General features: G+C 44.0%; 1 protein-coding gene across 3 annotated transcripts in view; it reads left to right on the top strand.

The window, feature by feature from the left end:
* The window catches only part of sclt1 (sodium channel and clathrin linker 1), a 49,138-nt gene extending 36,634 nt beyond the window's left edge, over positions 1–12,504 (top strand). For 2 of the 3 annotated variants that reach the window (XM_060916801.1, XM_060916800.1), the window contains exons 13-22: positions 830–1,007; positions 1,352–1,450; positions 1,542–1,613; positions 1,696–1,770; positions 4,786–4,931; positions 5,187–5,379; positions 5,458–5,654; positions 5,744–5,822; positions 11,844–11,939; positions 12,020–12,504. In XM_060916801.1, the coding sequence (XP_060772784.1) occupies positions 830–1,007; positions 1,352–1,450; positions 1,542–1,613; positions 1,696–1,770; positions 4,786–4,931; positions 5,187–5,379; positions 5,458–5,654; positions 5,744–5,822; positions 11,844–11,939; positions 12,020–12,079 (1,195 nt within the window). In that variant the 3' untranslated portion in view covers positions 12,080–12,504. The remainder of the gene's footprint in view (positions 1–829; positions 1,008–1,351; positions 1,451–1,541; positions 1,614–1,695; positions 1,771–4,785; positions 4,932–5,186; positions 5,380–5,457; positions 5,655–5,743; positions 5,823–11,843; positions 11,940–12,019) is intronic. The other variant, XM_060916802.1, reaches the window with a different exon arrangement.

Here is a 12,504-nt window from a genome sequence, read left to right as displayed (position 1 = left end):
TTTGAAAAGTAAGTTGTGTTGTGTGGGTGGCATGGTGGTGTAGTGGTTAGCGCTGTCGCCTCACAGCAAGAAGGTCCTGGGTTCGAGCCCTGGGGCCGGCGAGGGCCTTTCTGTGTGGAGTTTGCATGTTCTCCCCGTGTCCGCGTGGGTTTCCTCCGGGTGCTCCGGTTTCCCCCACAGTCCAAAGACATGCAGGTTAGGTTAACTGGCGACTCTAAATTGACCGTAGGTGTGAATGTGAGTGTGAATGGTTGTCTGTGTCTATGTGTCAGCCCTGTGATGACCTGGCGACTTGTCCAGGGTGTACCCCGCCTTTCACCCGTAGTCAGCTGGGATAGGCTCCAGCTTGCCTGCGACCCTGTAGAAGGATAAAGCGGCTAGAGATAATGAGATGAGATGAGAAGTTGTGTTGTGTGGGCGGCACGGTGGTGTAGTGGTTAGTCCTGTCGCCTCACAACAAGAAGGTCCGGGTTCGAGCCCCGTGGCCAGCGAGGGTCTTTCTGTGCGGAGTTTGCATGTTCTTCCCGTGTCTGCGTGGGTTTCCTCCGGGTGCTCCGGTTTCCCCCACAGTCCAAAGACATGCAGGTTAGGTTAACTGGTGACTCTAAATTGACCGTAGGTGTGAATGTGAGTGTGAATGGTTGTCTGTGTCTATGTGTCAGCCCTGCAATGACCTGGCGACTTGTCCAGGGTGTACCCCGCCTTTCGCCCGTAGTCAGCTGGGATAGGCTCCAGCTTGCCTGCGACCCTGTAGAACAGGATAAAGCGGCTAGAGATAATGAGATGAGATGAGATGAGATGAGAAGTTGTGTTGTCATGATGATGTCAGGCTGAAGGTGGCAAGTCAGGAGGTGGAGTCGGTGAGGAGGAAGGAGGTGCAGTGGGAGAAGCAGGTTGGGGAGCTGCAGAGTCGCTGCGCTGCGTTAGAGGACGACAAGTTCGAAGCGTTTCAGAGACTTCGGGATTCACTGCAGCTGGCAGAGGAGGCGGCACTACAGAGAGACCAGGTGAGACAGAGAAAGACAGGGTGAGGCATTTGTGAGCTCAGGTGTTATGGTCTGAATCTCAGAGGCTCCGCCTACATCGTGTATAATGATTACCATACACACTCTTGTTCACAGGAAGCAGAATCTGGAATGATTGGTTCTCTTTAGAGAGCAAAAAAAAAAAAAAGCGATAATCTCAAAGGTTTTCCCATGGGCTACGAGAAACCTCACTGATTGGTCAGTTGCTACATAAAATAGGCGGAGTCTTGGCTGTGTTTAATACAGATTAGAGTTTCGGGAGGAGGGATCTGATGTTTATGTGCTGTGTGGGAGTTAAAGTGTGTGGGGGGGGGGGGGGTTCTCAGGCTCAACTGCGGGAGAAGCAGAGGGTGGAGGAGTTGGAGAGGATGAAGGAAGGGATAAAGCAGCTGGTGGAGGATGCAGCCATCCGTACCAGGAAGGAGGTCTGTATCCCACAATGCACTTGTTTCCCTGATGCGAAGTGTGTGCGTGTGTGTGTTATCAGTGTGTTTGTGTGTGATTACTATGTTGCAGGTGGACTGTGTGCGTCAGCAGTGTAACACACAGATTCAACGTCTCACTGAGGAACTTGCCGCTCTGCAGCTGGTCAGGACTATTTCACCTCACACACACTCACTTTACACACTACTCTCACGCAGTTCTTTACAGGAGTGTGTGTGTGTGTCAGGAGTGTTCTGATAAACAGAGTCAGCTGGAGAGAGCACACAGAGAGAGGAAGGTGGTGGAGGAGGAGCTTGAAAAGGTGCGCACACACACACCTCACTCTGACTTGCATACCTTTCGTACACCTACAGGATTAGTGATGCCCCCTAGAGAGCAGCTCAGAGAGGTTTCCATAGCAACCCAATAGGGCTTTGCATTAACTTTTTTGCTCACCGGCCACTGTGGCTAGTGGTTTCCCGAGTCACTAGCCATTCAGCCTCTTCACTAGCCACAATTTTGTTGCCAGGAAATCGCAGTTTTTTCTTCACCATGATCCGTTAAAGTTCGGAAGATCTAGATTTAATTATGAATGGCAGCGTATAATGTATCTCTACAGTAGCACTCAAGTATTCAGTGCTGTTCAGGTAGCTCCCTATAGACCCTTTTCAGTCACGTGACCTTCGTAAACGCGACCGCCATTTTGGACATGTAGTGGGCTTCGGCTCAACTCGGTTTGAATGCGAGGAAGGCGACAAACATAAAAGAAAAAGGAGCGAGATGCAGAAAACTGTATTTACTAGTTTGCTGTAATTATGATCTGGCAGCTATTTACACCGGATCCAGTGTAAATAGCTGCCGGAGCCAACGTCCGAGGTTCCGGAGCGCGCACGCTTAAAATACACAAGCGTTGGTATGCCGCTATCCATCTTCTCCGTCGGTCAGCATCTACCGGGATCCGATAAAATGATAACCCTTGCCTTGTTTGTTGATGGTTACTACATCCAGGTGCACAACAATATAGTGGCATGATGGAAGTCTTGCTGAAAATAAACACTTTCTTTGCTGCCGTTCCTCAATGTTGGCTGTGGTAAACTACTGGTAGTACATGTCCAAAATGGCGGCTGCGTTTGTCGTGACGTCACGTGAAAAGGGTCCATATGAAAACATGCAACCAATTCAGACAAAAACATAAACAGAGTATTCTGTTTATTGAACTCAAATTCAAGCCCCTTACAATATGAAATATCGTATAATATGAAAAGTAACATTCAGTACAACTGAACTGATTCTAATATTGAAAGTCCAATGCAAAATATTTATCATTGAAAAACATTTGATGTTTTGATATGCAAGCATTGTGTATTATCAAGTATTATTATGTATTATTCATTAATACCGTGTGTGTGTGTGTGAACATGTGTAGAGAGAGACATTAAATGTCCTCATTACATTCATCATCAGATGAGTCTGAATGGTCCATGAAAAATGGTCTTCGTGACCTGAGGCTTCCAGCAGGCCATAAGTTGATAGCTGGGGTGAGATCAACTTCTTTCCAATCGCATGAACGTTTCTAAACAGCAGCTCCATCCTCTCCAGCTCAGCCGACTTCATGACAGCCAGGGACTGAAAGCAGTGCTGTCCTGTAGTGAACCAGCCGTCTTCACCTGTTTTGATGTTATAGTACCGATGTGTGCATTTGATTTTTCGTGGTCCTTTATAGTTTCCAGTTTAAAATTACTGGTGCCTGTCTTTGCCAGACTTTCTACAGTCTTCACAGTACAGGGTATTTTCGGTTTTGCTATGAACTAGCCAATCTCACCCGAACTTCCATTTGTCATTGAACTGTCTTATCTTCCTATTAGTGTCTTGTTCATCTCTATGGCCGCAGCCAGCTATGAGGCCACCGAGGTCCGGACCTCGGTCATTTTTAAGAGCTGAAAATACATTTGTATGCTAAATATTCAACTGGATAAAAAAATAAAGAATAACATTAAAACATCTCTATAAAAAGTGCATTGTTAATTATGTTAAACGTTGATTCTGTGTCTGTTTCGTGCGCGTGGCTCTGAGACCAAGAACACAAAACTGAATGAGCGCGCGACTTGGCAGAGGAATGCAGTGCAGGAGACACGGGGTTTTCATGGTAACCATCAGCGCACTTTCATCAAGCTGTTAAATTTACATTTTCGAAGCAGCGCAGTTGTAGCCTGCCTTGTTTGTGATTTTAAAAATAAATCATTCAATAAGCCAAAACAATAGAGTGGAAAGTTTCAGCTTATGTTTGCCTTGGATAACTTTGCCTAAAACATGGTGGTGTGTATACTGATTTTTTTTCCCAGAATTTTTTTTTTTTTTTGTGTAGGTGTAACGGATGCCAGATTGTTAATGTATCTTAGTTCCATAGGCTACATGGTGAGGGTATCTTTTGTCCTCATTGCTTGGGCCAGATCAAACCATTAAACAAGCTTAAATTATTCTTACTCTTGGCACATACATGATTTTTTTTTGAAAACTGATGATATTCAGTTCAAACACCATTAAAAGTAATTTCAGGAATAGATCTCTTGTGTGGCATGTAATTCACCCTCTCATTTAAATATGTCAAATGTTTCGGCGCACTTTGCACATCACGGACCTTGGTGATTTTAAAATGCTGCTGCGGCCCTGCTCATCTCTGCCCCTTTTTCCCTGAGCAGCAGGGTTTGAAACTCCAGCTATATGCCACCACATAGTGCGCTTGTCAGTCGTCAGCAACTTTGTTGCTTCGTTCATTAACCGCAGGTTACCGTATCATTGATTTTATCTGAGACGTTAATGAACGAACATGGTGTCAGAATGTTTATGCAGGTGCTCATGGGAGTTGTAGGCGCGTAATATTACATTGCAATGTGTTTATTATATCAGATGCCTTCAGAGAAAACTACAATTAAAATATATTGTCATACCACAGAATAAACCACCCGCCAAAGTGGCTAGTGAGACTAAAGTCATTACCCGCCAAAGCCGAATTTTACCCGCATTTGGCGGGTGCTAATGTAAAGCCCTGCAACCCAATGACAACATTAGCACCTCGAGGTTAATTTTGAAGTCCTGTTTTATTTCCAAGAAAGTTTTTAAAACAAATAGGTTTCCATAGCAACGAGTAAGACATTTTGTAGTTTCACACTGTTCTGTCTGTTGCATTACAGCAGGATGAAGATGTTAAACACGTGGTTGTGCAGATGTTCGTTTCTCTTTAGGGCATTCCACTATCGTCGTGATTTGCTGTCATGAGCTGCATCTCAGACAGATCTTTATAAACTTGCATGTAAATTATTAGTGTGTGTGTGTGTAGGTGTATAGAGAGGGTCGGTACGGCGAAGCAGACCTGAGAAAGACTGAGGCCCTACATCAGAGGTGTTTAAACGCAGAGAGAATGAAAGACGAGCTGGAGCACACACTCAACACCACACACTCCAGCATGAAGAAGATGGAGCTGGAGTGAGTGTACACGCATGCGCACACACACACACACACACACACATGGGGGGGGGGTGTTTGTGAAGCAGAGAAATGTGGTCTTTAGCACTTCTTGTGTTGTGTGTAAACCTGAAGAGCTCTCTCTCTCTCTCTCTCTCTCTCTCTCTCTCTCTCTCTCTCTGCCCTCTAGTGGACACATCAAGAATTACACAGACAGTACAGTGATTTGGCTTGTTGGATACAGGAAGCTCAAATATACTGATTGTGTGTGTGCAGACTGAGTGAGGAGTTGCTGCGCTGTCAGGAAGAGGTGCGCAGGCTGCGGGAGGCGCTGTCGAGCACAAGAACAGAGTGCAGCAGTGTGAGTGAGGAGAGACTCCACCTGCAGCAGGAGAACCAGCAACTGCGCAGAGACATGGACACACTGCGCAAAGAGTGTGTGTCTGCTCAGAGACATGCCAAACTGCAGGTACACACACCTTGAGTTTAATTTTATGCATCTGAGAACCGAAGCAATGTGATGACCTGTGTGTGTGTGTGTGTGTAGGTGTCACGCATGCAGCAGGAGGTGTGTGTGAGGGAGCAGGCTGTGGAGTCAAAGCTCAAAGAGATGGAGGAAAGTAACAAACACTCCACTGCTGAACTGCAGCACCGCCTACTGGCACAACACAACAACAACAAGCGCTACAGGGAGGAGAGCATCCAGCTCACACACACACTGCAACACACACTCTCCTCACTCAGGTGACACACGCACACACTGCAACACGCACCTCACCTCACTTACGTAGAAGCGTAGGTGAAGAATGAAAAACACTGTGTGTGTGTTTCAGGACGGAGTTAAGCAGACAGAAACAACGCTGTCAGGAGCTGGAGATTAATTTACAGTCAGAGCAGGACAAGATCCTGGAGGTACGTGTATACGTTACAGTAAGACTGTGTATTGAGGAATTTCACGAATTCGCTGAAAGTAACACTTATTTATTTTTTTCACGGTCCACTTTCCATCAAATCCTGCGCTCTGATTGGCTGGCGAACAGGTCCGTATCCTACAGTACGGACCCTGGTTACGGACCTCTGGCGACTCGCTCATTCACAACAACATAGTAGAATTTTTTGTCAACATTTATTTTTTTTTATAAGATTTATTTATAATATTATCAAAAATCTTATAAATTTTTGCCAGCATTTCTCAGGAAAATAGCATTAATTTTACAGCATGGATAGTGGTAATGAGAGTGTTCACAGCGAAAGCGAGTTTTACTACCCTGAGGAAGAAGAAATTAAAGAAAACATTTCAGGAGAAAGCTAAAAACCTGTAACTTGCTAACGCCGAGCAAAAACATGGCTGAATCCTGAATGACTCCTATTTGTATAAATAGGGGACTACATAGGCGGCAAAATGTAGTTTTTTTTTTTCCTGCCCTGGAAGTGCACTTGTATACCGAGAAGGAAGCCATTTGCATTACAGCCGTGAATGAGGATTCAAAATGGCGGCTCGGCTCGGTTTTCCCTTTCGGGCGCTCTCGTTTTCTGTTAGAATTTGGTAAAGAAAAAAATAAATATATTATTTACCAGCTTAAGGTCGGTCTGTATGGTGAAGTACTGTGACCTCGGCCTTGAATACTGACCTCAACCCAGAGGGCCTCGCTCAGTACTTTCAAGACCTCGGTCACGGTATTTCACCATACGGACCTACCAGCTGGTAAATAACACTAACACACACACACACACACACACACACACACATATATATAATTTTTTTATTTTACACAACCTTACTGGACAACTTTCAGGAAAGTTGTGTAATCACATCCATAGCTTTCATGACTTATGTCCGAGTGTTTATCACACCTAATTAGCTGCTTTGATTGCTGTTTCTGATTGCTTTAGTGTGGTGTTTCAAAGCACTAACTGTTAATATGATAATTACAATCAAGCGTGGGCGGCACGGTGGTGTAGTGGTTAGCGCTGTCGCCTCACAGCAAGAAGGTCCGGGTTCGAGCCCCGTGGCCGGCGAGGGCCTTTCTGTGTGGAGTTTGCATGTTCTCCCCGTGTCCGCGTGGGTTTCCTCTGGGTGCTCCAGTTTCCCCCACAGTCCAAAGACATGCAGGTTAGGTTAACTGGTGACTCTAAATTGACCGTAGGTGTGAATGTGAGTGTGAATGGTTGTCTGTGTCTATGTGTCAGCCCTGTGATGGCCTGGCGACTTGTCCAGGGTGTACCCCGCCTTTCGCCCGTAGTCAGCTGGGATAGGCTCCAGCTTGCCTGCGACCCTGTAGAACAGGATAAAGCGGCTACAGATAATGAGATGAGATGAGACAATCAAGCGTAACCACCATATAAAGGGTAGCGCCGCCATTCATTCTCATTACTGCATTTGATGCGGAATGGCGCAAATTTTGAGACGGTATTCAAAGAGGTTTTGTTCAGGAAGTATTCTCAGTGTGAGAAGTATCTCCTTCCTAAAGAGGTCAGGCCTTTCTCTCATCTCATTATCTCTAGCCTCTTTATCCTGTTCTACAGGGTCGCAGGCAAGCTGGAGCCTATCCCAGCTGACTACGGGCAAAAGGCGGGGTACACCCTGGACAAGTCGCCAGGTTATCGCAGGGCTGACACATAGACACATACAACCATTCACACCTACGGTCAATTTAGAGTCACCAGTTAACCTAACCTGCATGTCTTTGGACTGTGGGGGAAACCGGAGCACCCGGAGGAAACCCACGCGGACACGGGGAGGACATGCAAACTCCACACAGAAAGGCCCTCGCCGGCCACGGGGCTCGAACCCGGACCTTCTTGCTGTGAGGCGACAGTGCTAACCACTACACCACCGTGCCGCCCCAGAGGTCAGGCCTTTCAATTACATAATTTGGGCTACACTCTGTATTTCTGAATTTGGGCTTTTTCTGTCGTGATCCAGGGTAATTTGGGCTTTTCTGCACGCACAAAGTGCTGTTTTCCCAGCGCTCTGTGTTTAAACCTGCTGCTGCCTTTTTAGCTACAAAGTTATGAATAAATAAAGAAATCTATGAATGTTATTTTTACTTTTATTGCAAAATGTCTACAGCATTAACCCCTCTTGATGTGCATGACAAAAATAATTAGAATACAGTTAGTTAGTATTTAAAAGATGTGTCGGGGCCTGAGGAGAGCCTGGAGGAAAGGAGCCTGGGAATGAAAAAGCAAGTTCTCCACTGTTGCCATCAAAGAGACGAACCTGTAGCAGACCTGCGACACAAAAGGGTTTTCAGTCACATCACAAGAATCGGCAGCGCAATTCACAGCATGTAGTCGGGTAAAAGATCTTAGTTTAAATGAAAGGCCAGTGTCTAAGACTATCATTAACAAGAGGACCAAGCCCCAAGTCACTGATTCCACCCACACTTGCACAACTGTGTGGATTTCAGATGCAAGCTGTATCTTAAATACACACAGTTGTATACTGAATAGCTCTCCTTTATTCAGTCTTTTACCTGATTTAAATCATATGTCACTAGGTATCAGAGAGATATTGCAGTTGAGGTCAGATAATGTGGGATATAGGGCTATTTTTAGGTTTTTAAACGATACAGGAATTATTAGAATTTAGCACAATAGGGTAGTAAACATTCTGGTTCACACTTCAGTCCAGAAGGTGGCGGTAATGCACCTAAAAGCTGTTTGCCAACCGCCATAAAACAATATAAAAGAAGAAGAAAGATGATTTACCTAACGTGGAAATCCCGCTCTGGTCATTGGTACGCAAGTCTCGCTCCTCCACGAAATCATGGCGTGCCGATCGCCGTTGATGGAGAATTCGTGCTTTGCGCGAGGCTTACGTCGAGTTCGACGAACCCGGAACAACATGGGAACGGTGCGGATTTTGTGTCAATTACGAGAAATACATGTTAATTCTCGCTAATTTCCATGTTTTTAAAGAAGAAAGTCAAGACATTGGGTTTTATGCAGCCAAGTTTTTTTACTTTTGGTCGCATATTTTGGGCGCTTGACCTTAATTTGGGCACCTTTTTAATTTGGGTGCCTATGACGTTATCCGTCGCAGGTTTCATGTAATTGAAAGGCCTGGAGGTGTACTGTAAGAATATTGAGGATCTGAAAACAGCAGCTGAAATTTCCACTCCAAAGTCACGTCACCAGTATTACATCCTAAAGAAGTATGAAGTACTTCAGTGTGGTCATGTGGAGAAGCTTATTAAGAAGAGTGAGGCACTAGAAGATCACCCAGTCTACTATGCAACCATAGAAGACACCTAATGATATCATCAGCAAGGCTGACATTGCAACTAGCCATGGTGGTCATGACAGGATGCTGAAACCTCTTGGGCAAACATATGCCAACATCACAACGTTCTGTCCAGCGAATTTAACTCTCATGGTCAAGTTGATCTTGTCAACATGCAGTCATCCCCACAAGGACAGTTCAAGTGGATCATGGTTTACCAGTTTGTTTTCCCGAGGCCCAGGTCTTCCAAGAGAGCTGCTGAATTCGCCTTTTAACTGTTGGATATTTTCCTCCTCTTCAGTGCACCAGCCATCCTTCAGAGCGACAATGGCTCAGAATTCGCAGCCCAAGTCATCATGGAGCTGAAAGAGTTGTGACCTCAGCTCAACATGGTTCATGGTAAGCCCAGACATCCCCAAAGTCAGGGCTCTATAGAAAGGGCAAACATTGGCATGAGACATTCTAGTGGCTTGGATGAGTGACACCACCACCCAGGACTGGACAGTGGGACTCAGAGTTGTTCAGCACCAGAAGAACTGTGCTCATCATGCTGGTACAGTGGATATAAAAAGTGTACGCATCCCATTAAAATGATTTTTTTTTTTTAAACACCAGGAAAAACCTATGAGACCACGATAAATAATTTCAAAACTTTTCCCACATAACCTGTACAATTCAATTGCATAACAAACAAATCTGTTAGAAATTAAAAAAAAAGTACAATAAGCTGGTTGCATAAGTGTGCACATCCTTAAACTAATACTTTGTTGAAGCACCTTTTGATTTAATTACAGCATTCAGTCTTTTCGGGTAGGAGTCTGTCAGCCTGCCACATCTAGACTTGGCAATATTTGTCCACTCTTCCTTGCAAAAGCGCTCCAAATCTGTCAGATTGCGAGGGCATCTCTTGTGCACAGCCCTCTTCAGGTCACGCCACAGATTTTCAATTAGATTTAGGTCTGGGCTCTGGCTGGGCCATTCCAAAACTCTTAATTTTCTTCTGGTGAAGCCATTCTTTTGTTCATTTCGATGTATACTTGGGGTCATTGTCATGCTGAAAGATGAAATTCTTCTTCATCTTCAGCTTTCTAGCAGACACCTGAAGATTTTGGGCCAAAATTGACTGGTATTTAGAACTGTTCATAATTCCCTCCACCTTGACTAAAGCCCCTGTTCCAGCTGAAGAAAAACAACCCCAAAACATGATGCTGCCACCACCATGCTTCACCATGGGTATAGTGTTCTTTTGGTGATGCGCAGTGTCTTTGCACCAAATGTACCTTTTGGCATTGTGGCCAGAAAGTTCAACCTTGGTTTCATCAGACCATAACACATTTTCCCACATGCTTTTGAAAGAGTTGATGTATTTTTTTTTTGGAAAATTTAGCTGGGCCTGGATATTTTTCTTTGTAAGAAAAGGCTTCCATCTTGTGACTCTACCCCATAGTCCAGACATATGGAGAATACGGGAGGTTGTTGTCACATGTAGTACACAACCAGTACTTGCCAGAAATTCCTGCAGCTCCTTCAGTGTTGCTGTAGGCCTCTTGGCAGCCTCCCTGACCAGTTTTGTCTTGTCTTTTCATCAATTTTGGAGGGACGTCCAGTTCTCGGTAATGTCACTGTTGTCCCATATTTTCTCCACTTCTTGATGACTGTCTTCACTGTGCTCCATGGTATATCTAATGCTATGGAAATGTTTTTGTACCCTTCTCCTGACTGATACCTTTCGACAATGAGATCCCTTTGATGCTTTGTGAGCTCTCTGTGAACCCTGGCTTTTGCTGGAGGATGCAACTGAGGAGTAAATGTCTGAACTTTATTTGGGGTTAATCAGTCATTTTAATTGATGGCAAGTGTGAACCCAAAAAGACTGAATGCTGTAATTAAAATAAAAGGTGCTTCGACAAAGTATTAGTTTAAGGGTGTGCACACTTATGCAACCAGCTTATTGTATTTTATTTTTTTTTGTTATTCCCCTTAACAGATTTGTTTGTTTTTCAATTGAATTGTCCAGGTTATAGGTCACATTAAAGGTAGGAAAAGTTTTGAAATTATTTATCGTGGTCTCATTTTTTTTTTTTTACACCAGAAAACCTGATCATTATAACGGGGTGTGTACACTTTTTATATCCACTGTATCAACTGAACTCCCTACAAAGCCATGTTTGGAGAGGACCCTCAAGTTGGCTTGACATCTAGTCTCCCACCTGAAATTCTAGAAAGGCTTCAATCTGAATATGATCTTCTGCCACTTCATCAGCCACAACCCCCTGCCACCAGTGAGCCAGCATCTATTCACACCAGTGAGCCAACCCTTGCTCGATGAGTTATGGATAAAGTTCATTCCAACAACTTCTGTCTTTTAAAAACCTATGAATCTATACATGAAACATCCAATACTGTATATCTAGTAGGATCTTTGACTAAAGAAGCCTAATCACTGAAATAATGAAGAATCATCTCCAAATAAATTGCAATCATGGATTTCGCAAAATAACTGGAGCATCTTTTCGGTAATTACGTGAAATTCCCAGAAGTGTGTTTTTTTTTTTTTTTTTAAGTGATTCCATGAAGGTCCTAAATGAAACTGTGATTTCACAAATTCCCTGAAAGTGTCAGTCTTACTGTAACACACACACACACTTCTGACAAAAGTATATTAAATAAAAGGTGTGTGTGTGTGTGTGTGTGTGTGTGTGTAGTATGAGCGTGAGTTAGCTGAGCAACAGGAGAAGAATACTCGCTTACAGACTCGACTCACTCAGGCTGAGCACCGAATGTCCACCGCCTCACAGCAGGTACGTGTGTACGTACATACGTGTACACACACACACACACACACGTTAGTTCACTAACTTCTCCACGTTTGTGTTTTCAGCTCACTCTGATGACCTCGAGGAGGAAAGCTGCTTCTCTGATGGATCTGGAGATGCTGTAGTGAAACTGTATTCATTACTGCACTGTTTCAGTAGTGCTGTTAATATAACTGCAACATGAAATGTAGTTTGTCTCTTTGTTTACAAAAAAGAAAAAGAGATTATTTTTTTTTAAATAAGCCATTTTTCCTCCTGTATCCTAAATCACGCACATTTGCAGAAAGCCATATGAACAGCCAATTCAGTTCACTCAAGCGATAACTATTTTTTACTTTACATTCTGCATTAACATGGAGCTGTTTCTTGCACATGTGCGCACACACACTTTGCCTCAGGTACTAATAATTGATTTTTTTTTTTTTATAAGTGTGAAACAGCTGCATACATGGTTCAATATGTTTAACTTTCATCTGAGTATTTGTGTTCCTTTTTTTTTTTAAACACCAAACAAGTTTATCAATAAAAACCCACACCTCTTGATCAACAA

This window comes from Neoarius graeffei, chromosome 3, assembly GCF_027579695.1.
Source record: "Neoarius graeffei isolate fNeoGra1 chromosome 3, fNeoGra1.pri, whole genome shotgun sequence".
Taxonomy (NCBI): Eukaryota; Metazoa; Chordata; class Actinopteri; order Siluriformes; family Ariidae; genus Neoarius; species Neoarius graeffei.
The sequence above is the reverse complement of the archived record's forward strand: the minus strand, read 5'-3'. Positions and strand labels throughout refer to the sequence as shown.